This window comes from Lissotriton helveticus, chromosome 11, assembly GCF_964261635.1.
Source record: "Lissotriton helveticus chromosome 11, aLisHel1.1, whole genome shotgun sequence".
NCBI classification, from domain to species: Eukaryota; Metazoa; Chordata; class Amphibia; order Caudata; family Salamandridae; genus Lissotriton; species Lissotriton helveticus.
The window spans coordinates 1,102,112,329-1,102,136,918 of record NC_136072.1 but is presented as its reverse complement, the minus strand read 5'-3'; the positions used below and the strand labels follow the sequence as shown (position 1 = coordinate 1,102,136,918).

General features: G+C 49.1%; 1 protein-coding gene across 2 annotated transcripts in view; it reads left to right on the top strand.

Moving 5' to 3' along the window:
• Window positions 1–22,760, top strand: part of MED15 (mediator complex subunit 15) — an 800,982-nt gene extending 778,222 nt beyond the window's left edge. For both annotated transcript variants that reach the window (XM_078667783.1, XM_078667782.1), the window contains exon 17: window positions 21,348–22,760. In XM_078667783.1, coding sequence (XP_078523909.1) covers window positions 21,348–21,484 — 137 coding nt within the window. In that variant the 3' untranslated portion in view covers window positions 21,485–22,760. The remainder of the gene's footprint in view (window positions 1–21,347) is intronic.
• The last annotated feature ends 1,830 nt before the right edge of the window (window positions 22,761–24,590 follow it).

The window sequence follows — 24,590 nt, the reverse complement described above, 5'->3', positions numbered from 1 at the left end:
TTGCTAGCCCTAAAAGCTTTTCAAACTCAAGTGTCAGCCAAAGCTGTCTTAGTTCGCACAGACAATATGACAGCTATGTATTACATAAACAAACAAGGAGGGACACACTCTCTGCAGCTCTCTGCTAGCTCAGCAGATATGGAGATGGGCTGTACCACTAAAGATCTTCCTATTAGCCCAACACGTCCCAGGAGTACAAAACACTATGGCAGATCTGTCGACAAACGCAGCAGATCCACGAGTGGGAACTTCATTCACAAGTTCTGCATCCGTTCTTTCAAATGTGGGGACAACCTCTAATAGACCTCTTTGCCACCCACGAAAACGCAAAATGCCCAAACTTTGCCGCCAGATACCCACACCCATTTTCCAAAGGCAATGCGATATGGATGAACTGGTCAGGACTATTTGCGTACGCTTTTCCTCCTCTCCCACTACTTCCTTTAGTGGTACGCAAACTACAGCAACATTCCCTGACGCTCATCCTTGTCGCTCCAACTTGAGCCAGACAACCATGGTACACCACGCTGTTACAAATGTCTGTAGTACCACACCAAAAGCTAAGCCTATCTCCACGTCTATTAACACAGAACCATGGAGAGATCAGACACCCGGCCCCAGCTCAGCTCAACCTAGCGATCTGGCTCCTGAGGTCATAGTTTGGTTACCTCAACCTTCCCCCAGAATGTATGAACGTTATCAAAGAAGCTAGACGCCCCACTACTAGAGCATGTTATGCTGCTAAGTGGAAACTGTTTGTCATATACTGCCAAAACAACCAAATTAATCCCTTAGATGTGTCCATTCAACACATAATAGGATAGCTATTACACCTTCAAAAGTGTAATTTAGCCTAACATCTATCAGGCTACACCTTGCTGCCATTGCAGCATACTTACAAAATAGACAACATCTATCTCTCTTTAGGGTACCAGCTATTAAAGCGTTCATGGAAGGACTCAAAAGAATAATTCCTCCCAGAACACCACCTGCACCAGTGTGGAATTTAGATGTAGTCCTCACAAGGTTAATGGGACCCCCATTCGAACCATTGCACAAGTGTGAATTGCAATTTCTAACTTGGAAAGTAGCCTTCGTAGTAGCAATTACTTCTCTTAGAAGGGTTAGTGAACTACAAGCATTTACTATTCAAGAACCCTTTCTGCAAATGCATCACAACAAAGTAGTTCTGCGTACTATTCCGAAATTCCTTCCTAAAGTAATTTCACCATTCCATCTAAATCAATCTGTTGAGCTGCCTGTATTTTTCTCGCAGCCTCAAACAGTCGCAGAAAGAGCTCTACATACATTAGCCGTCAAAAGAGCATTACTGTACTACATTGAAAGGACACAAGCTTTTCGTAAAACAAAACAACTTTTTGTGTCTTTCTCACCGCCACATAAAGGCAATCCCATATCAAAATCAGGGATAGCTAGGTGGATTGTTAAATGCATACAAATATGTTATCAAAAAGCAAAGCGTACATTAACAATCCCTCCAAATGCCCATTCTACAAGGAAGATAGGGGCTTCAATGGCATTCTTAGGGAACATTCCCCTAGATGATATGTGCAAAGCAGCTACATGGTCTACACCGCACACATTCACAAAGCATTACTGTGTAGATGTGCAAACTAAACAGCAAGCCACTGTGGGCCAGGCTGTACTAAAACTCAGTTTCAAACAACTGCAACAGATACTGGTGGTCGCCGCTAGGTGTGGGAACTGCTATGTAATCTATGCATAGTGTGCAATCTGCAGCTCATATGCCTCAAACGGAAAATGCTACTTACCAGTATGCATCTGTTCTTGGCATGTAGAGCTGCGGAGTTGCACACGCCCACCTGCCTCCCCGGCTACCTTTATCTGTTCCAATATTATCTTAATTAGATACATATCACATGGACATCACTATCTCTTATACAGCTCCATCACTTCCCTAATGGCGAAAAACAATCTGGGGATGGAGCCGATGCCCATGTGCAGTATCATCCAAAGGAGGAGTCACCTATCCCGTGACTTCCAAAGACTTTTCTACAACAAAACAAACTGCAAACATCCGGGCCCAACACTAGGTGGCCATCTATGCATAGTGTGCAACTCTGCAGCTCTACATTCCAAGAACAGATGCATACTGGTAAGTAGCATTTTGCTTTCATTCATTCAAAGGCGGTAGAGGCTTTGAAGCCTCTGGTCTTGATATGCTAAATCACCAGCCATCCTGCTGGAGGAGGTTAAAACCCCTTCCTCCCTAGCAGGCATTTTTTCTGAGCGTAGAGAGCCCGGGCTCTCACTTGCAGGGGGTCAGAAACTTGTTTGTGGTGGCAGGCTGGACAATACCAGTTAGCCAGCCCAGAGACCAGCAGGATTCAGGGCGCACCTCTAAGGTACCCACTGTGTACATGTCAGAACAAATCTGATACTGACATCACTATGGATTTGTCAAGACTAGGTGTTTGATACCAAACACCATTATTTTCAGTGAAGCCTTTATGTAGCTGGGTAACTTGTATTGACCAGTGCCCACTAGATATACTTAACATGGCTCCCCTGATCACTTGTAAAATGTAACAATGGAACTAGACATCACAGGGGCATATCTGCTCATGCAGATGTGTCCTTACGTGTAATATAATGCACCCTGCCTTAGGGCTATAAGGCATAAGGCCTGGTGTAGGCGTGGCTTACAGATATATTATGTGCAATGTCTGTAGGCATGGCACACAGGGATGGTGCCATGTATTTTCACAATGGTTTGCACCATTTCACAGAGTCTTCAATGGCAGTCTGCATGGATTTGGGTGTGGGTCCCTTAAGGTGGCACAATGCATGCTGCAGCCCTTGTGGTCCCTCCTTAGTACCCATACCCTATGTACCAGGGGTACTATTTACTAGGGACTTACAAGGGTGCTAAAGTCCTTGCCAATAGGTTTAAAAATTGAACATGTAGTTTGTTTAAGGGAAAGAGCACTGGCTCTGGGGCCTTGTTAGCAGGGTCCCAGTGCACATCAGTCGATAAACATCAGTACCAATAACAAAAAATGGGGATGACCATGTCACAAAGGGGTAGTTTCCTACAGTAAGGAACCTGCTGCTAGGCCGTTTGTACCTGATAAGGAGTTACCAAAGGTAAGTAACTTGTTGTACAGGAGCTTCAACCCCAGGGGCAGCCGATGCGCAGTCTGGCTCACCAGTGACCACCCACAGGGCCGCCTATACCTGTTCTAGCATAGCAAGTGGGGGGCATTTAGGGGGGGCGTGGCTTGGCGCCGATGAAGAGGGTCGCTTGAGCGCTGAGCTCCGGGATTGAGCCCCCATTAATCCTGATTCAATGCCTCTAAAGACCCCTGTCTCCATTTGAAAGTCGGGGAAAGGGGTTCCCCTGTGTCAGAGCTACTGAGCGCTGCTCCTGTGGACCTGTGGACCCGGGAACGAGTACCGTGATCACAGCCGGTCCTAATGGTCCCCGAGAGTCATGGTTCCACCACCGGAGCCGAGAAACACCATCTGAAGGGCGGTTCGTGATCAGGGGAACCGTGAATCCGGAGGGCGAGTTATGTTGGGCCGGCCCGTTACGGAGGGCCGCACCACTGTGTAACGGACTGTTGTTCTGGGAGCTGGGCGGGCGAGTCCACTCCCCGAGGGCCTGTCGAGCACAGTGTCACCGCCTCCTGGGCCTCTCGGAGCGGACCACAACTACGGCGGACGACCGAGACAGAAGCAAGCGCATATCGCGCCCTGTTGCCTGCATGGGAGGTAGGAGCCGCTGGCCGCCCTCCTGCCTCGCCCGCCTGGCTGCCCCGAATTGCGCAATACGTCTCGGGAGCTCCCGGGAGGAGCTGAGGCCTGCCTCCTGTTGCGGCTGCACTTGAGGCTGATTACTGGGGGAGACGGTGCCGCGGGGCTCTGTACGGGACCTTGCTGGGCCCCCAAGAACTCTGCTTACCGGCCTTGACTTCCCACGGTGACGGCCCCGGCGGCGCTCCGTGGCGCTGAAGAGACCTGAGGCTGGGCGAACTAGGGGCCCACCACATGAACGTTGGCAGAGGTGGGCCGCAGCGCTGTCTGCAGTGCTGGAGCCAGGACGCCGAGAGGTGGTCTCACTGATTGCCCCACCGGTCAATAGGGGAAAACCCGTTCGGCACCTTGGTGGAAGCAGATCATATACACCAGAGTCACCAGGGTGCCTCGCGAGGAGCAATAGTCGAGCGAGGGAGAAACGGACCGGCATGACACCTCACTAGAGACGACCGGTTGGGGTGCAGCGGGGTCTGGTGTTGGGGGTGACTGGGGTAAGATCTTCGAGGCGGAGGTCTGCGCAGTTCCTTTCGATTCCGAACTACATATTCCTTACCGTGAGCGACAGAGTGGGTAGTACACCCCCACCATGGGGAAACCTAAAGGGAACAAAAGTGGGATGCAACCAACGTCGGACACTGAGGCACCGGACAAGGGGGAACCATCTGACCTCGGACAACCACGGGACACACAACTGCAATCCCAGCTGGACAAAATCCTGACTGCAATAGCGGATTCCCGTGCGGCCCTCCAACAGGACATAGCGCAAGTGGCCACAGGACTGGGTCTGCTCAGAGCTGATCACGGAAAACTGTCTGATAAGGTCAAGTTGCTGGAGGACACAGTTCAAACCCTTGAACCGGCATATAAGGACCTCACAATTACTATGACAAACGCACTGGATCGCATAGATGCGCTGGAGAGGAGAGTGGAGGAGGCCGAAGGGCGCAATCGCCGGAACAGCATCCGGATAGTGGGCCTACCGGAGAAGGTGGAGGGGCAAGACATGGTACGCTACCTCGAGGACTGGCTTCAGACGGTGGTGGCGCCGGAAGGTCTCTCCACTTTCTACACACTAGAGCGGGCGCATAGAGTTCCGTCTAGGCCGCCGCAGCAGGGCCGCCCCCCCGCACCCGGTGGTAGACCGGCTATTACATTATCGAGACAGAGATCTGTTGCTCCAAAATGCACGAGTGAATGGTCCCTATCAGGTGGAGAACAGCAAGGTTAATATCTTCCCGGACTACACCTATGAAACACAGCGCTGACGAACCTCTTACCTGGCAGTTAAGATGGAACTAAGAGCTGAGGGTCTACAATATTCCCTGCTCTTCCCAGCGAGACTACGAGTAATTGTGGATGGTTCGACTATGTTCTTTGATACTCCAGACGATGCTTGTGCTTGGCTAGAACTATACAAGGCCGGCAAGGATGTCCTCGAGCAAAGACCAGGATTGCGCTCGGAAGGATTGCCTCAACGCAAGTCGCGACGGATCCGCAATAGACAGAGGAGATTGAGGAGGCCATCGCAATCGGAAACAACTGCGGAGCGACTGGGAGTCCTGGAGGTGGTGTCCGCCTTATCGGGAACGCAGGCCTCTCTTTCACAGGCAGAGGTGGAGACTGAAAAAGGTGATGACCAGTCAGACACTGAGCGCTCGGACACAGACAGTGCACCCTTGCCTGTGGTTACCCCGGCGACAGCAGAGGGAATGCTGGGCGAAGGATAGAAGCACCCGGTGAGCCGTATGGGTTCGACATAAAGACTGGGGTAAACTGCTTGCTGTGACTATGGGTGGGAGTTGCTGGTTTTGGAAAAGGGATGGGTGGTCATTGAGATGATGCTTATTTGGGGCTCGATAACACAGTGAGGAGTTTGGGGACTGGGCGGCTTCCCGTTGGTGGCCAACCCTCCCTTATCGCCCCTAAGGCGCACCACAGTGGCTACTGTTGGGTTAGTCAAATGTTGATATTTGGGAGAGTTTGGATTGGAACTAGATGGAGGTTACTAGGTCGTGTTCTGGGGGGGGGGGAGCGGGGACTGTTTTGGGGTGTTACAGGGAGGGCTCCTCGATGTAGACGCACCACCACACTTGGAGTTCCTAAGGGATAGATGAGATGGAAAGCACAGGACGCTGTGGGACACTGGGTGATTCAGCTAACTTGAGATGTATAACCTGGAATGTGAGAGGGCTTCACACCATGATGAGACGCCACAAGATCCATTCTTACTTGGTACGTAGGGGAGTGCAGATAGCATTACTCCAAGAGACACACTTAACGAAGGCTGAAGGGCTAGCATTGCAGCGCAGATGGAGGGGTCAAGTATATAACGCCACATACTCCAGGGGCGCTTTAATTTGGATTCGAGCTGGGGTCCCCTTCCGGTTAACCAACCAGATCATTGACCCAGAGGGAAGGTTCGTAGCAATATCAGGAAGACTGCGGGGTAAGGACATTGCCTTATGCACCCAACGTCGACCAGTTGTCCTTTTTAGCGACATTATCCGGATCCTTGGCACACTTTCTTGTAGGACCGCTACTAATGGGTGGCGATTTTAACTCTGTGTTGGACGTCTCTCTTGATAGGTCACACCCCCCGTTGGCGGACTCTCTGACACACCGCACGGCCAAGGGTAGGTTGGAATGGCAAACGAGATGGGGCCTCATAGATGGCTGGCGCGCACAACACCCACAAGACCGAGATTACTCCTACTTTTCCGGTGTGCACGAGCTTCATGTGAGGTTAGATGCGGTGCTATGCTCCCCAATGCTAATGCCGGCGATCGTGCGAACTGAATATCTGTCGAGGACAGTGTCAGACCATAATCCTTTATTAATCACCATGCAGTGGCTCCCTACCGTCTCCAGTGTCCCTACAGAAGCTCTCCCTGGTGAGGGGAACTGGGGCTGCGAGCTGCTGAAGAGCTAGGACAATTCGCGATCTGAGGCGCATTGATTTTAGCCTTTTCTGCAAGATATTTGGAGCGTTTTTAAACGTTTTATAAAACCGCCGTATTTTAACTTTGGGGGCTGTTATATTAAGGGGAATTGAGAAGACAGGCACTCTGACACTCCTTACACCTTCTCTTCCTCTTCTTTCAGCCCAGCCGCTTTTAATTAACATCACTCGGCGGTGGGCGCCATCTTGAGTGAGGAAGGTGAGGGCAGCGCTCAAGTCGGGCCGTCCTCCCACCCTCCCTCCTTCCTATATCATGTGTCATCCTCCCAGACGGCGCAGCGGGCTGGCGCAGCGGGCGCGCCGGTTGCGCGCCGAAGCCAAGCCCGTCTGCGCCCGTCCGTGCCAGGATCGCGCCGGGCGCGGCCCACGCTGCCCTAAACCTCCCTGTTCCTAGGTATGACTCCAACGCGCTGCTTTCCATGCGCCCGAAAATAGCAAGCCTCACTTGTAAAGTTCACCCCCCCACAGACCTCTTCTGGGGCCCTTTTTCCTGCCGCTCATGCGGATGGTCATCTCTGGGACCCGCATGCCCTACTCCTTCCATTCCTTCCCCTCCCCGTCACAAGTCGGTCTCCTTTAACTGCGGTCTTATTAATGCCAGATCTTTAACTTGTCATGGACAAGACATCCATGACCTTATTCTGTCTAACGATCTTGACGCCTTATTCATCACTGAATCCTGGCTACACGATGCTTCTAACCCCGACCTGGCAACTGCCCTCCCTCTTGATTTTACCATCCTCAGGCGGGACAGGCCCAGCGGTCGAGGAGGCGGGTTGGCTATCATTATTAAGAAACTCTTCAGGTGCCACACATTCGATCTGGCCTCCCTTAAGGACTGTGAGAGCATGGGCTTTGTGATCCACATCAACCCCTCCTCCTCCCTATCAGGAGGACTTGTCTATCGTCCCCCTGGGAATGCCACATCATTCTTGGACTCCCTCGACGAGACTTTGGGATCACTCATGACCCACTATCCCACTTTCACCCTTCTCGGGGATTTTAATCTTCATTTGGAATCCTTCACAGACCCTTTCACCTTCAACTTCTTACATTCACTTGAGATCTTCGGCCTTTCCCAATTGGTCTCCCGCCCTACCCACCAGGCCGGACATACACTTGACGGCATCTGCACAAACCTGGCTTCCCTAGATGTCTTTTCCCCATTACCGCAAATATGGACAGACCACTGTTTCATTCCCTTCTCCATCATGACCAAACCCTCTTCGTCATTGCACATCAAACACTTTCCCACCCCCTTTCCCATCAATTGGAAGAAAGTAGCCGAGCGCATCAAGCTGAACCCGCAGCCCTCTGTCCCCCCCCCTCCTATCGAGGGAGAGGTATCACAAGATTCTATAAACTTTCATTTGTGGATGGATGGAGTGGTTTCCGCCAACTCCAACCCCACCAACCAAAAATCAGGTCAAGGCAAAAGGAAGCCCAATGCTCCCTGGTATACCCAGGCCCTCACTGATTGTCACCTAAAGTGTAGGGTCCTGGAAAGAGAGTGGAGGAAGACTTATGATCCCTCATCCAGATCCATATACATTCTTCAGAGGAAACAATACCTTTCTAACATAAAAAAAGCAAACAAGGTATTCTTCACTTCAGCCATAGACGCAGCCAAACAGAAACAACAAACCATCTTTGACATAGTAAAGTCCTTTACCCACCCAAAGGCACTGGCACTTGAAATTCCCCCATCACAAACCCTCTGCGACCAAATAGCAGATTTCTTCATTGACAAAATTAAGAACATTCATAAGGATTTCCCCCCTCCACCTACCCTCATACAAGACACTGTCACAACTATTCCCTCTTTGAATAACTTTACTACAGTCTCTTTGGCACAAACACAAAAGGCCATTTTGACCTGCAGATCAGGAGCCCCCACGGATTCCTGTCCCCCGATTATTTTACAGCACCTCATCGAGGTTGTTACCCCATCAATCAATGCCATTATTAATGAATCCCTTAATTCTGGCACTGTCCCTGCTGAATGGAAGAAGGCCATAGTTAAGCCCCTCATGAAGAAACCAAATAAATCCCCAACTGATTTATCCAACATGCGCCCAATCTCCCTTCTCCCAGCACTTGGCAAAATCACCGAGCAGTTAGTCCACGAGGAACTAAAATTTTTTGTGGAAAACAAACGCATTCTGCATCCACAGCAATCCGGCTTCCGCCCGGGCCACTCCACAGAAACTGCACTCATCGAATTGTCTGATACCATTAAGTTCTTGCAGGATGAGGGCAGACAAGCTGTGCTCATCCTGCTCAACTTAACCGCGGCCTTCGACACCATCTCTTATACCATTCTCATTAACAGAATGCGTGAGATTGGTGTCGCGGGTTCCGCTCTGGCCTGGATAGTTTCATTCCTATCCAATCGATCGCAAACTGTCTCTTTAGGCCCCTTTCTTTCTGGCGAAAGACCCACCACCTCAGGTGTGCCCCAGGGATCAATACTGAGCCCTCTCTTCTTTCATATATATATATGGCTCCCCTTCTTACGTTGATTGAATCCCATGGGATCCTCGTGACTTCTTACGCTGACGACACTCAGCTTGTCGTCACTATTGACAAAAGACACCCCGACGCTGCCCTTAGATTTCAAAATTGCCTCTCCCAAGTTTTTTCCTGGCTTAACCTGAATCATCTTAAATGTAACAGTGCCAAAACTGAAATAATACCCCTAGGCAAAGGCATCCTCTTCTCCCCTAAAGACTGGTGGCCTCATAACTCCGAAGCACCCCCGAGTGCGGTCATCTCAGCCCGCAATCTTGGAGTCCAATTTGACTCGTCCCTTAGCTTCGACGAGCATGTGCGCATTACTGCGGGGCGCTGTTTCAGCCTGATCAGGCAGCTAAAGAAATTTTTTGACTTTCTGCCCATCTCAGCCAGGAAATCAGTAGCGGTGGCTCTTATTCTCTCCCGGCTGGATTATTGTAATGGCCTCCTAGCAGGCATAAAGAAATCTTCCCTTAAGAAATTGCAAAGTGTTCAACACGCAGCGGCCAGGCTTGTTCTGAAACTCCCCCGCAGGTCCTCGGCCTCTGCAGCCCTTAACACTCTTCATTGGCTGCCCCTCCATAAGAGAATTCTTTTTAAGCTCCTTGTCACGGTGTTCAAATCTACCAGGAATACCGGCCCATCTTACCTGACCAAGCGCTTTCTGCGCTACATTCCAACTCGTTGCCTGAGGTCCTCAGGAGCTAATTTAATTACTGTACCCAGAATTAAACTAAAAACTAAAGGTGGAAAAACTTTTGCTTTTTTGGCTGCCAAGGCATGGAATTGTCTCCCCCCCCCCAACCTTAGGCATGCCCCCTCAGAAAGCCTTTTTAGGAAATTCCTGAAGACCTGGATCTTCTCTCAGTCTGACTCATCGGTCCTCGCAGCTATCTGATCCTTGTTCTCCATTGCTGGTTCTCTGTGGGCTCAGCGCCAAGATGCTCCTTCCGGAGCGATAGTCGCGCTATACAAATTTTAATAAATATCAAAATATCAAATACTTGGAGGCTGCGTCCGGAAACACTGGAAGACCCTCTTTTTCACGATGCGTTGGAAGAACGGATCACGCAATACTTTGGCGACAATGCTAGCACAACTGGAGCAAGGGCAACAGAATTGGATGCCTTCAATAAGTCATCATAGGGTTCTGTATAGGGAAACATGTAGGGGTGCGGAAAGTGCTCCTGGATGACCTGGAACGGGCTGATACGAAGCTCCATGAGGCAGAACTTTTAAGACCTGGTCATCCTGAGCTGCAAGGGAAGGTTAGCGAGGCGAAAGAAGCAGTTGCAGCGGAAACAGAGCGCCTCCGCGGTTTCGACTATAAAGCGTATACAGCGAGGTCCCACGCAGAAGGGGACAAAGCAGGGGCCCTGCTGGCTTGGCTTGCCAACCCCACGAAAAGAGAGTCCCCCATAGTGACCATGCGCACAGTGAACGGAGACGAGGTCTACACCCAGGCTGAGATTTTGCATTGCTTTACGAGCTATTATGAAACCCTGTACAAAATCACATTAGCTGCCGGTAATCCAGATACAGATGTTTTCCTAGAAGGGCTCAGTTTTCCGGAATTGGACCACGACCAGCCGAAAGACCTTGGCAAGGAGATGGAGCTAGGGGAAATACGGTGCGCCATAAAACGTATGGCGCACAACAAAACCCCGGGTCTGGACGGGCTTCCCATAGAATTTTATGGAAAGTTTATTGACCTTCTAGCACCCAGACTGGTCGAAGTCTATAAAGAAGCAAAACGGCTGGAGCGATTACCACAATCCATGCGCGAAGCATTGGTAATACCCTTATTGAAGCCAGGGAGGGAGAGCGGAGACACTGCATCATATAGACCGCTGTCGATGCTCACCACTGATTATAAAATATGAAGCAGCATCCTGGCGTTTCGCCTGTTACAACACATGACCGCGCTGGTACATGAGGACCAAGCTGGTTTCATACCAATGCGCAATACGGCCACGAACATACGCCAATTGATGCGATTACTGGAGGGAGATCATCCTGGGGCTCAGCAGCCGATGATACTGTCGGTAGACATAGAGAAGGCATTTGATAGCCTGGAATGGGAGTATCTTTATAAAGTGCTGAGACGCTTTGGAGTGGGGGAAGATTACCTGAAGTGGACGACGGTGCTATATACCTCAGCAGTGGCCACAGTGAAAACGGGTACGTTAATATCGCCTCAATACTCAGTGGAAAGGGGCACGAGACAGGGATGCTCACTATCTCCCCTGTTATTTGCGTTAGCAATGGAACCCCTTGTGATGTCAACACGAACGGGAAGTCACTATGGGGGATTATACAGCGGGACAGGGCGACAATATATATCGCTATATGCAGATGGCCTCCTGCTCTTTCTTGAAGATCCCGGTGAGGCAATGGCGAGAGCCGCAAACCTGCTAACGAGCTTTGGGGAACTATCCGGTCTGAAGGTGAACTGGTCTAAAACGTGCCTGTTCCCAGTACGTCGGGGGGAGCTTCAACCCCTCACGACCCGAGAGGTGAGATGGGAACCCAATTGCTTGAAATTCTTGGGTGTATACATTTACCATACGCCAGTCAACCTGCTGGAGGGCAATATCGGACGCGGACTACGGGCATTGAAGGGCAGCATGGCCTTTTAGGCTACTCTCCCGCTGTCAGTGGCAGGCCGAATAGCACTGCTAAAGATGGTGGCGCTTCCACGGCTCTTATATTACTTCAGAACACTGCCAGTATGGATACCCGCCAAAACCTTCCGCCTTATAAAGTCCATGATAGTGTCCTTCCTTTGGGGGACGGGGCGCTGAAGGGTAGCACTAACAACGCTAATGAGACCTAAAACGGAGGGGGGGGGACTAGCAATTCCTGATTTTGAACTATGCTATTTGGCAGCTCAACTGCAGGTCTACACACAGGAAATAGCGCGTGATTTCAGAGGTCCGGAGCATAAAAGAGGCCTAGGCATACCTCGCCATGTCCTTTCTTTTATAGCACTACAGCAGAGATTAGACCTTAGAGATCTGACACAGGAGGAAAAAACTATCCGGTTATGTTGGAATCGATCGCAGCGAAGGGTGGGCATATTACACCCATATGCCCCCGAAATCCCAATCGGGATGCTAACAGCGTTACCACATGGTGGCGATTGGGCGCAGCTGCGAAATTTGGAGGAGGCGAGAGTTCAAATGCTGGGGGACTTGTATGAAAACGGAGAACTAATGCCATACCCGATACTCCTAGAGAGGTTTGATTTACCTAGAGGGGATTACCTGCTGCACGCAGCACTCACACGAGCTATACAGAAGCATTGGAGAGAGGGTTTGGTGGAGCCAAAAACAACAATGGCTTGCCAATATACTATGATGGCGGCGGGCACTTATAAGGCGGTCACGTGCCTCTACTCCAGAATGCTCGGTGAGGGGCTACCACCTCTGGCGACCCTGAAAGGAAAATGGGAAGCTGACATAGGGAAAGATATTCCCGAGGCAGTGTGGGCACAGTTAATGCGGAGGGCCTGGAAGAGCACGCGTAATGCACGATTCCAGCTCGTGCATTTCTATATCCTCCATCGGGCATACCTGACACCAGGAAAGATAAAAAAAACTTTGAAATAGACTCGGAAGCGTGCCCCAGGTGCACGACAGTGGGGCAGAACTAGATCACATGCTATGGACGTGCCCTATGTTAGCTCCTTACTGGAAGGAGGTGGGAGACACTCTAAACGCAATAACGGAGAGGGGCCTAGAATTTGATTTAGCCGTAGGGGTCTTAAACACGAGTAAATTCATAGATATGGGTCTTGTATTGGCAAAACGCGAAATCACAAAGCACTGGAAAGCGATAGCGGGACCCAATAGTACTAGGTGGAGGAATGAATTCCTTAAATGGGCCGGAGGTGAAAATGTGCTAAGATTCCAAACTGCGCAAAGGCAACGCAATGAAAAGGCCTTAGAAGCAGCCCAGGCATGGGACGCATTAGTGCAATCTCTGCGGGACTATGGTATACTAAATGAAATAGTGGAACAGTAACACAGCTGGAGAATATCCCCGAGACATGACAGGCACATCACACAGAACATTACCTGCCAACTCCTGTGCACACAGAATACTACGACTAGTGCTGATTGTAAATATCGATGATGGGGATCTGGGGAGGTGGGAGGGTTTATAGGGGATTTACTTACGAAACTGAAAAGGAGTGTTGGAGCTTATACTTTATTGGGGTTCAGAATATTTGAATTTGTTTACATCCTAGCCTATTATCCGAAATGTAGCCATGGGGGGCCTGTACTGGGGAAGTAGGATGCACAGGATATATAATTGATATTGTATGATGCATGAAACAAAACCCAATAAAATTTGTTTTAAAAAAGTGGGAGGCACTTAGCTGGCCTTGATAAGTCTGTAGGCTGTCTCCAGCCCAGGCCTGGGTCTGCAGTCTCCCCTTCCGGTGCCTCTCCTACCCGCTCAGTCTTGTGAGCCTGGAGCCTCTCATCCGCCCCTAGGGTCCCTTCTATCAGCTGTGGCCCTCCCCACAGCGCAAAGTTCAAGAAATAAGTGGCCAGAGGCCTTCTCGTCCTGTGTCGTGCACTAGTGGGGCAACAGCGCATGGATTGAGCCACCAATGCCCTGATCTGCCCCGGTGCTGGCTCGTTGTCCTCAGCCGCACCACATGATAGTTTCCACCCGCTCCACTCATCAGCTCGCACCGCTAATGTTCAGTCTTCTACCTCGGGGTGGGTGGCAAGGGGCCACACCCAGTTCTTGCGGCCTCTGCCTAGGAGGACCGCAACCCCCGTTGCCTCAGGGCTTTTATACCGCTTGCGCCACCTGACCGCTACTCCCTCCAATGAAGGGTGGCTATTGCTGCGGTTGTCGCCCTCCCTCAATTGCCGAGAAGGGGGAGAATGGCCATGATCAGGTCGCCCACAGTTCCCACGCTTCATTGGGATACTGCTGATGCCTCTCCAGGGCAGGATGACTGCAGCTGAGGAGGTCAGCCGAGAGCGTCTGCTGGCTTTGCCTTTCAGGCCATGCCCCCTGTGACTTGGAAATGTGTTCATATTTACTGTTACCTCTGGCAGAGTTTGATCAAGTAAAAGACTTGGTCTTGTTGTGAGTTTTTTTACATTTTTCCTCAAAGCAAAGTTCATTCCCTTCCTGGGTTCTCAAGGCTGTGACAAACTTTCTTTTTACTGAGGATACTGTGAAAATTAACAAATCTATTTCCCAAATGGCAGAGGAAACTGCATTCCTTGGGTGCCTCAAGCTCCTTTTGGACAGGAACAAATCCAGTGATTCTGCTAAAATACTTATTGTAACTTACTAAGCAGGCATCCAGTGCTTAGCTCTAGGTCTGTACTGTGAGACAGGTGCTTAAGAACTGGGTCAAGACATCCCAGAGTCTTGAGGGTGAATGAATGTCAGCACAAGTCATTATGGGTTGGACCCAGTACAGGTTGAGGCAATATCTGTATTGTGGTTTCAGTCCAGCAGTCTTGGGAGAGGAACGTGCAACTCCAGTGGTGCTTGGAAAAAAGGCCAGGATCCTCAAGAGTCCAGCAGCATTGCCATAATTTCTCCAGATCATAAGAGAATTGCACATCCATTGAACAGTGAGGATGAAAATGTCAACGCATGGCAGAGCCCAGCCAGAACATGTCCCAAAAAGTGATTTGGGAAACTAGGGGAGGAGATGTGGCCTGAGTGCCAGACCTTTTAACCTGGAACTAGAGAAGCAGTTTTGAGGCCTGAAATGTGCTTAACCTCCTGTGATTCATACCAAATCACTTAAATCTTTGCACTATATAAAACTGCAAAACAAAAACTACAGTATTACAGCTGTGTTCTGAAGATGTGCCATTGAGTCTGTTCTCGAGTCTTTTCTCACTGCTCCTTCCTCACTGTCTCCTGTCATTCTCTCATACACATATGAGACTCTGCGTACCTGGTTACTGTGCTGCTGCTGGGGGATCCTGAGGGCTGTGAAGGGACTCGAAGCCCCAGAGAGCTGCGGGGGCCATCAGGAGACCGCCCCGCCTCTCTCCCTCACACCGGGCACTGCTTAAACTCCTTGCGCCTCCCGCTTCGCGGGAGACACTGCGGACCTGGTTGCTGTGCTGCTGCTGGTGGATCCTGAGGGCTGTGAAGGGGCTCGAAGCTCCAAAGAGCCGCGGGGGCCATCAGGAGACCGCCCCGCCTCTCTCCCTCGCACCGGGCACTGCTTAAACTCCTTGCGCCTCCCGCTTCGCGGGAGACACTGCGTACCTGGTTGCTGTGCTGCTGCTGCGGGATCCTGAGGGCTGTGAAGGGACTCAAAGCACTAGAGAGCCATGGGGGCCGTCAGGAGACCACCCCGCCTCTCTCCACCGCAAGTACTTCAGGAAGCCCAGATCTCCGCCGCGCGGACGCGCGCCGGGCGAAGCCCGGGCAAAGGGCGGGCCGTCGGGGGCAGGAGGAGGCCGGGCTGGGCCCCCCACTTCCATCTGCCTCTTCAAACCCTAAAGGTACTGTACTTGTATGGCCGTTAGCAGTAGGGCTGTTTTGACCAATTCCTGCCCGCGGTGCCAAAGGGGAGTGTCTGTTTATCCGCTTTGTAAAGAAGGCTTTGTTCAATCTACCTTCCTTTTTCTTCTTTCTGCTCTGTCACTTGTTACCATGGGAAAGAGGAAGAATATGGAAGGAGGGGGGTCACCCACAAATAAAAAAGGAAAAAAGCCGAAAAAGTGCCCCATGCTGCAATGAACTGTGTGCTGACAAGAATCGAGGAAATAGTCAATGACTGTAAAGCGGTCCTAAGCCACAGCAGCACCAAAACTCCGACTAGTGCCACGCGCGAGGATATCGAGACCCCTCCCTTGGCCCAAGGAAAACCAATCCCTTCCATGTTTGCCAAACTAAATCCTCGCAAGCGTTGTACGAGTGCTGAGAACATTATTCCTGCCCAGACAGAGGAAGGACCTGACCCTTCCCCCACATCCAATATAACTCCAGCTGCTGAGCATTCCGGTGGGCCGGAAAGGGGTTATGTTCTGGCCCCCTTGGTACCTTGTTCAAATAGATTTGCACTTCTTGATTTAGTACCTGACGATACCATTCCATCTTCTCTGGGGGGTCATGTCGACAAGGCATCTGTTGAGAATTCGGCTATCTGTAACCTGTGTGGGCTCTCTAAAACCGAGCTAATAGAGAGGATTACCGAGCTTGAAAAGATTGTCGTATCCCTGGGAGACAAGGTGGAGGGTTTATTGGCTGGGCGAGCGGCCATATTAGCTGTTCCAGTTCAATCACTCCTTCAAGGGCCAAGCATAACAGCTAAAAAGGTCAGCATGGTCTAACCCAGGGGTGCTTCCTCCAATCCCCCTCCTCCATTGGTCCACTATACACAGGGCCCCGTAGGGTCAAATATTACACTCCCTACTGTTAGGTCATATGCTGACTCCGCGAGACCCAGGGCACCCAAAGGGCGCTCCCAGGGGCAGGCCCCATCCATAGCTACAAATTGTTCCTCAGCCCCCCCCTAACCGCGCTCTGAGTAGGCTACCCACATGCACAAGCCCCCAAGGCGATCCATCTCATCGTCATAACAGTTCAACATTATTCATGACACAGGTCCCAATACGGACCACAGCAGGGGGCTATGAAAGTAGCGAGTCTATCCACAAAAAGGCTATACACTGGCTGAGACACACAAGGGGCTGCAGATCCATCATACAGGAGGCTATGGCCAAAGTGAGGCGGGTCACAATGGCGGACTCTAGTACTGACTGCAATGATATCCAGTTCTTTGACCCCACGATAGCAGAGAACCTATTAGCCCTCGAGTTTAGAACATCTCCCCCAGAGCATTCATCCATCCAGATTCGTCAGTTCCCGCTTTGGTCGATGGCCCAGGAGGTGGGTGGCTCCGGGTTGTGCCAAGTCGATTGACTAGAGGGGGAGCGACCAGTAGATCTCCCTTTTGCTCCCGTGAGTCACCCTCTAGGAGGTGAAGGTGTACGCACGGCCACACTAGAGCTAGGTGGTGTAGCACGCAAGGTCACTAGGGAATCCACAATAGATACATTTGGCTTACCTAGGTCGGGAGAGGTGAGACACGCAGATCATATCACTGCCACCACGGGGGTAATCCAGCTGCTCTCTTGGAACATAGCGGGGTCACAAAAAAAATTAGCTCTTCCTGAATGGAATGACTTTATTGGCAAATATGACATCTGCTTGTTCCAGGAGACATGGAGTCTGGTCCCCCTATATATGCCGGCGTTTATTACATATCACATCCCCGCGACTAGCTCGGGCAGAGGACGGCCTTCGGCGGGGCTTCAGACCTGGGTAAGCATCGGACTGAACTGGTCGATATCCAACCGCAATATTCCTTCCCAGGATATCCTGCATTTAACCATTGGAGGGGCCAAAAACGCTGCCCACTTGGAGATCTTTAATATTTATGTCAGAGGGTCTCCAGGTGCCCAAGAGACATCTACTCTATCAGTTCTAGACTCAGAGCTGTCATCCATCTCCAAAAATGCAGGGATCATTCTTGCAGGAGACTTTAACTGCACCTTCGAACCCCTGAGTGAAGAAGACATCTTGGGCACTAGGGACGAGGACTCTAAATGGGTTATCCCAACACTCAATCTAGCCCCAATAAAGAAATGGTCCCAAAAAGCCATACAAATTAATGCCCTGACCCTAGAGCATAATTTAAGAGCAGCCAACGGCAGGACTCGCTCTGACCCTAGTGGAGCATATACTTTTAATAGGATAAGCTCCCCCTCCCGTATCGACTATATATTGATAGATGTGGGGTTATGGGCTGACCTTATTGATTTGGAGGTCATTCCGAGTCTAGAAAGTGACCATAATCCTCTGTCCATGCAACTCACTCGAGCAATGGACACTACATTTATTGCCAAGGGTACAACCCCATGGCTGTCGACTAGGGAGATTCAGCCATCTAATTGTAAACGCCGTCTGAGGTGGCACATGGTCGCAAAGCAGGGCCAGACCCTGGAAAGCATTAGGGACTTACTGGAGCAGAAGATTATTGAGCTTGGTTCATTACCTAGTCCTACCCCAATGGCCCCACAGGATTCTAAATTTATTGAGATATACCAGGGGAGGACGGGAAAGATAGGGGAGTTTTTCCATATAAAAGATAACGGGGTCGTAAAGCACACTCCACACAAGCAACAAATCTGTGGTACACGGCTCTATGCAGGAAAAGAAGACAGGACCTATCACTAGCCCTCAGAGCAAAAGTCCAGACAAAAATAACCCTAGCGAGAAAGATCTACTATAGGGCTCTAGATAAAGCAAAGCGGGCGTGGGAAGAAACGCACTGGCAGGAGCTCAAATCTGGAGCCCAGCTGAAGAATTCTACCACATTCTGGGAGCTCATCAATATCCGCACGAGGAAGGGAGATGCCCAATCCCAAACCATATCACACGCCGTCAATAGTTTGAGCATTTTCATGGCCAGTATTCGGAAGGGGGGGGGATTCACCATCTGAGCAGGGGCCCCGGCTGGTCACCTCTGGGACTCCTGACTCGGGGGATGTTTTTGGGCTATTGCAAGCATCGCGCCGGGTAAGGCGGCGGGTCCCGACGGCCTTCCTGGTGACCAAATACGTCATGATGGAGCTCTTTGGGCCCTTTTCATCCTTCGGGTTTTGAATCGCATCGCGGGTGGCCACCCGGTCCCATACTCCTGGAAAGGTGCTGAGGTAGTGACGATCTATAAGAAGGGGGATAGGGAGGACTCTGCCAACTACAGACCGATTAGTTTAATCGACGTAGTGCAGAAAGTGGTTGGCAGGGTCCTCCTCACGATATTGAGGTCATGGATAGACGAGGATGAAGTTCTGTCTCATTTCCAGGCAGGATTTAGGCATGGGGTGGGCACGATGGACCAGGTCTTCAGATTTTTCATGATCTACTGGAAATCTGTAACAATCAAGAAAGGCAGCCTTTATCTGGCATTTATTGACTTAAGAACAGCCTTCGACCTGGTCCCTCGTGCCAGGCTCTGGCAGGTTCTGTCTGACTTAGACAACCCCCACCCCCTGATCTTGGATCTGATCATACGCCTCCATGAGGTGAACTATACCAGAGTGAGGTGGGGGTGCCAGGGACACCTGACCGAGAGGGTAGCGGTAGAGAGAGGGGTACACCAGGGTTGTGTTTTGGCCCCGACTTTGTTCTCCCTCTTTGTCAACGGGGTGGTGGACCACCTGAGGGAGGACCCAGCTGACGCCCCAACCCTGGCAGGGGAAAAACCGTCCACGCTGCTCTTTGCAGATGATACCCTTCTGATCTCTAAAAGCCCGATTGGTTTACAAAAACTGTTAGACCGGTTTAGCCAGTTTTGCGATTCCAGAGGCTTGTGCATAAATACAACTAAAACCAAGCTAATGGCACTGGCTCCATCTAAACGTTTCAGAAATACCATCAAGTTGGATGACTCCCCTTTAGAACTAGTCGAAGCTTTCGACTATCTGGGTGTATGGATCAACAACTCGAAATGGAACTCCCATCTGTCAAAGATGCTACTCAATCACAAACGCGTGTCGGGGGCTATTGCAAGACACCAGCGTCTTTCCCACAGTCGACCTGTCACCCCTGCCATCAAGGTCTATGAGGGGAAAGCCTTGCCCTCGTCCCTATACGGGGCGGAACTGTGGGGTTTTGAGAACATCATGGATCTAGTGAGATCGGAGAACAACTTTTACAGGGACCTGGTCTCGCTTCCTCCATCGACCCCTCTGGTTCCTCTCCTTCATGACTATGGGAAACACTCAATAAGCGATATAGCAAGGCTACGCCCTCTTTTTTTCTGGGTACGTCTCCGAAGGACCCCGGAACTGTGCAACTATGCCTCTGCCCTGACCGAACTGGTCCGAATAGATACAGGCCATAGGATATCCTGGGTATCCAAACTGAAACAGCTGGTGGGGGACATTGATCTGGCAGATGCCTGGGAAAGCCAGACCCGCCACCAAAGCAAGTAGCCAAGAATGACTATTGGGAGTGGGTGTCTAACGAAGCCACACGAAACTTGAAACATGGCTCTCTGACGGAGAAGTTTCTAGACTTCAAGCCCACCCCTAAACAGGAACCCTTTCTAGATATTATTAAATCCCGAGAGACGGGGCACTCTACCTGAAGTTGAGGTCTGGCACACTCCCTCTGAATGACTTCACAGTGGGGTGGACACACACGAGGGAGAAGGATAGTGGGTGCCCTGGCTGTGCTTCTCCCACGGAATCTATCCCCCATTTTCTCTTTGCCTGTCCAGTGTACAAACAGGCGAGAAGAAAATGGTTGAAACCTGTGTGTACCAATCTGGGGTCCAAGAACCATAGGGAGGCATTGCGCATTGTTACAACGGACACCTCCATCCCCAGCGTAATTTGTGGGACAGCAAAATATTTGGGATGTGCCTGGTTAACTAGATCTAAGCTACTCCGGGCGAACATGATGTAGTTCATGGAGCTCCAGCAATATCCCCTTTGTTGTTGTGGTTTTTATTGTATATAAATTGTTCTTAAACCCTGCATAATTTTTAACGAACTTTTTATACCTTGTATATCTTATTTTTTTAATTCCCTTTTGTACTGTATGTATGACAAAACGATACCTTTCCTTTTTACAATACTGATGAATGAACTGTGTACACTTTTATGATATTTGTATATCGAATAAAGTCATACAATAACAACATATGTACTTTTGCCCCTCTCCTTTACCCTAGCCCGGAAACTTCTGATATCACAAGAGTAATACAAGTTGGCATAAAACTGGAGAACTTGTTAAACAAAAATCTGTAGAATCTGTTGCTTATAGAGGTGGATGTAAAGGTGAAGGGTACAGTATTTAAGTTTTAGTATAAACCTGGGTCCTACTTCGTATGGGTAAGATTAGTCTAGTGGGTTGACCTGGGTTGGGAGTGGTTGTCAGCTCCTGGAGGAAGAGAAGGTTTTCGTTAATTCTAGATAGACAACACTGTTCTGAGCTAGGACTGCAGTCCAATACAGGAGTGCGTGTTTTTCGCTAAAATTGTTTTCTTGCTTTTCAGAGGCCAATCCATTCCTACAATCTGTGTACCGGTATATGACTTCCAAGCTGCTGCAACTTCCAGACAAGCACTCAGTCACAGCGCTTCTCAACACCTGGGCACAAAGCATCCGCCAAGCCTGCCTCTCAGCCGCATAACAAGACTTTTTTGTATCTAGGTGTCTGGTTAAGTAGGAAACCTAATGTTAGTTTCAGTTGGCTTCTCTGCTTTGACTTTTAGCCCCAGTGAAACCCCAGGTGCCCCCCACCCCAAGCATTGACTCTATACATCTCTGTTCGCCTGACACATTGTTGGGGGGAGTTGAGGGGATAATATTGTCTTCTCAAAGAAGAATTTATTTGTAAACTTCCATTAGGGAGTCAAAAACTGGTTTGGGGGCAATTCTTGTGTGCTGCTTGGATTTTCTCCCATTCATATAATTCCTGGATGTTGCCGGATATTCTACTTGCCCACGCTTCAGGCTTGTGCACCAGAAGTACTGGTTCTGCATGGAAATCATCTGCAGCAAGTCTTATGCGTCCCAGCTTCATTCATATCTGTAAAGGGCTGTAAACCGAGCCTTGGTGCTCAGGGATCAAATTGACTACCCTTGTGGAGAGGACTTGTGCATACGGCGCTTCTGAGCTTCATTGAGAAGTTCCTTTGCCTCATTTGTCCCTTTACCAATGTGGAGGGTGGAGATGGTATTAGCGGTATGTTGTGTCCTTTATTCCGCTCCACAAATGGAGAGGACCAAGCTCTACAGGCATAGTTTTCTCCATGACATTAAAATCTGGAACTTGGACTGGCTTTGTATTGCCATATGTATTAAAAGAAAAAACAGTGACAATTTCCTTGCGTTTGTCACTTTGTCCTTTATCTTGTTTTGTTCACAAAATGTATGTGTGGCTGCACAGGCCCTGAGAATTGTCTCTCACACCACATGCCCGCGTGCATATTAGTTGCATCTCCTTAAGGACCTGCAGACAAATGGTCATTACTGCATGTTCCTTCTCTTTAGTGTGATTGAAGGTGTACTGTTGGTGCCTGGGAGCATTTTAAACTGTGGCATGATGATGGCCCTTTTCAAGACAAGCAGAGGGAGTCAAAAGTGGGTTTTATTTAAACAAACTTGCAGCATGTCAGCATGCTGGAGACATTTTAATAAAGGGAATACTCTAATTTTGCACACACTTATCCCATTTTATTTAACTCTAATTGTGCAATAATCCTGAGACGCCAAACAAATGTGCACGATTTTCTGCAGCATGCAGCTCTGGTGTCATTCCGTTAGAGGAGTACAAAGGAATCATTAATGCAGGGTGGTATTATGTAAGCCTGACTGAGGCAGCCATGTTTGATATTTTGTACACTATTGCAATGTCTGTTACTCTGTTTATAAAAAAATAAATTTTATTCTCCTCTGTTTCAAAAGATACATCTTTAGAGTAAGGTTGAAGGGCAGAGACACCCAAGTCAGCTTGGGACATCTAGAAATTACTGATTTATGAAACAACCAAATGGTGGTCTAAGCAAGGCTATAGTAGCCCTACAAGTAGATGCCGAGAAGGTCTCTGTCACCATTAGGTGACCTTGGGAGGAGGACTTCCTACACTGATAAGTAATGTTTTTCATTCTCATTTTATTTATTACACAGCTGTTTTACATTTGTAGGAGGGTAAAAATGCTAAATTAGGGAAGTGTAAATAATGGCAGATTGTTAGGGCTAAGGCACACAGTAGCTGATCAGTCACCATCTGAGTCCTTCTTGTAGGGCTGTAATATCACCTCGAGGGACCATTTCTATTGTTGTAGGAACAAGCATCAAAAGGCAAACGTTTTCTTGATCTAGGCAGTTACTCCATTTGAAATGATGAGTGACTGTGGCCTAGGCTTAAACTGCAATAAGTCGTAATTGCTCAGATGTTTGCATGAAGGTGCATGTTTTCTAGCTGGGAGTAATCAACCCACCCGGTAATGGAAAACACTGTAATTGGAAAACAGTAGTAAGAGTGGTTCAGCAAAAGGAAATCCCAAAGTATGTTTCTGGGTGAATTAGTACAATTTTATTCCTGGTACATTCCTTTTTTTTCAAGGGAATTGATTCTCAGTGAACGCTTGCTGCTCTGAAGCTGCATAAGCCGGAGAGGTTTATTCCAAAGCTTATTTTGTTTGACTAATGTCAAGTTAAAGTAGTTATGTAACAGTTTAGATGAGCAGCTTTGAAGGTCTAAACATTCAAGTCAGGCACGCAATTCTGTTCTAGCAATGTTTGTCTGTGTTCAATCTACAGGCTAAACCGGCACAATCCTGCACAAAGCTAGAACTAAACCGAATGCCTATGTCTGTGTTTAGTACTTGGACGGTGCATGGCCTTTATCACTGGCTTGTCCTCTGCCTGAAAACTGCCGACACATGCCACAGGACAGTGGTGTCACTAAAGTGTTTTGTTTTAGGACTGGTGACGGCACTCAATTGGGCCGCTCATATAACTGGTGGGGCCACCTACAATGGGTAACCTGAAGATTGTGCCTTGTATCTAAAATATAATATATTTTAAAAATATTTATTGTCTACCATCTGTTTTTGAAGTAACAGAACAGGGTCAGACACATCACGGGATCAGTTTATACACAATGTTTTTATTAGCATGACCACCCTATAACATATTTTGGCCGTATGCCTTGCCTTTCTCACACAGAGTGCCATTTTGTTACCTTCATTTATACTATGACATATTTCTCAAGGATATAGAAGAAACACCTCATGCGGCATTACATATTTAAACTGTCATATTGACTGCATGGTTGGTAGTACGTCGCAAACAAATCCATATTACATTCACTCCTAAATAATGCTGATATTTACAAGTGGCGAATGTGTTACAATTCATGAAATATGAATTGTACAGAAGTACATATAGACAAAATGATATCCATATAAAGTGCAATGTCTAAAAATCACAACCTCTCTAAATTAAATCGGAAATTAAATCAAACTGGATAAAAATAGTAGATAAGTACAAGGTCGGTGTAATCAACATTACAATCAAATTCATTCGCTGGAGTGCTTTCTCTATTCTATACTATATCTAATTTACATGACGCTCCAGTGGACTGTGTCAGATTACACTCCTCTAATGGACAGTAATTCGTTTATCTAAATGTTTTCTGGATTCTACATCTATCCATTCACGAGGTGAAAACCTCCTAAATTAAGTCATGTCTACATGAAGCAAGTAGGCTTTGTCTAGTTGCACCCATG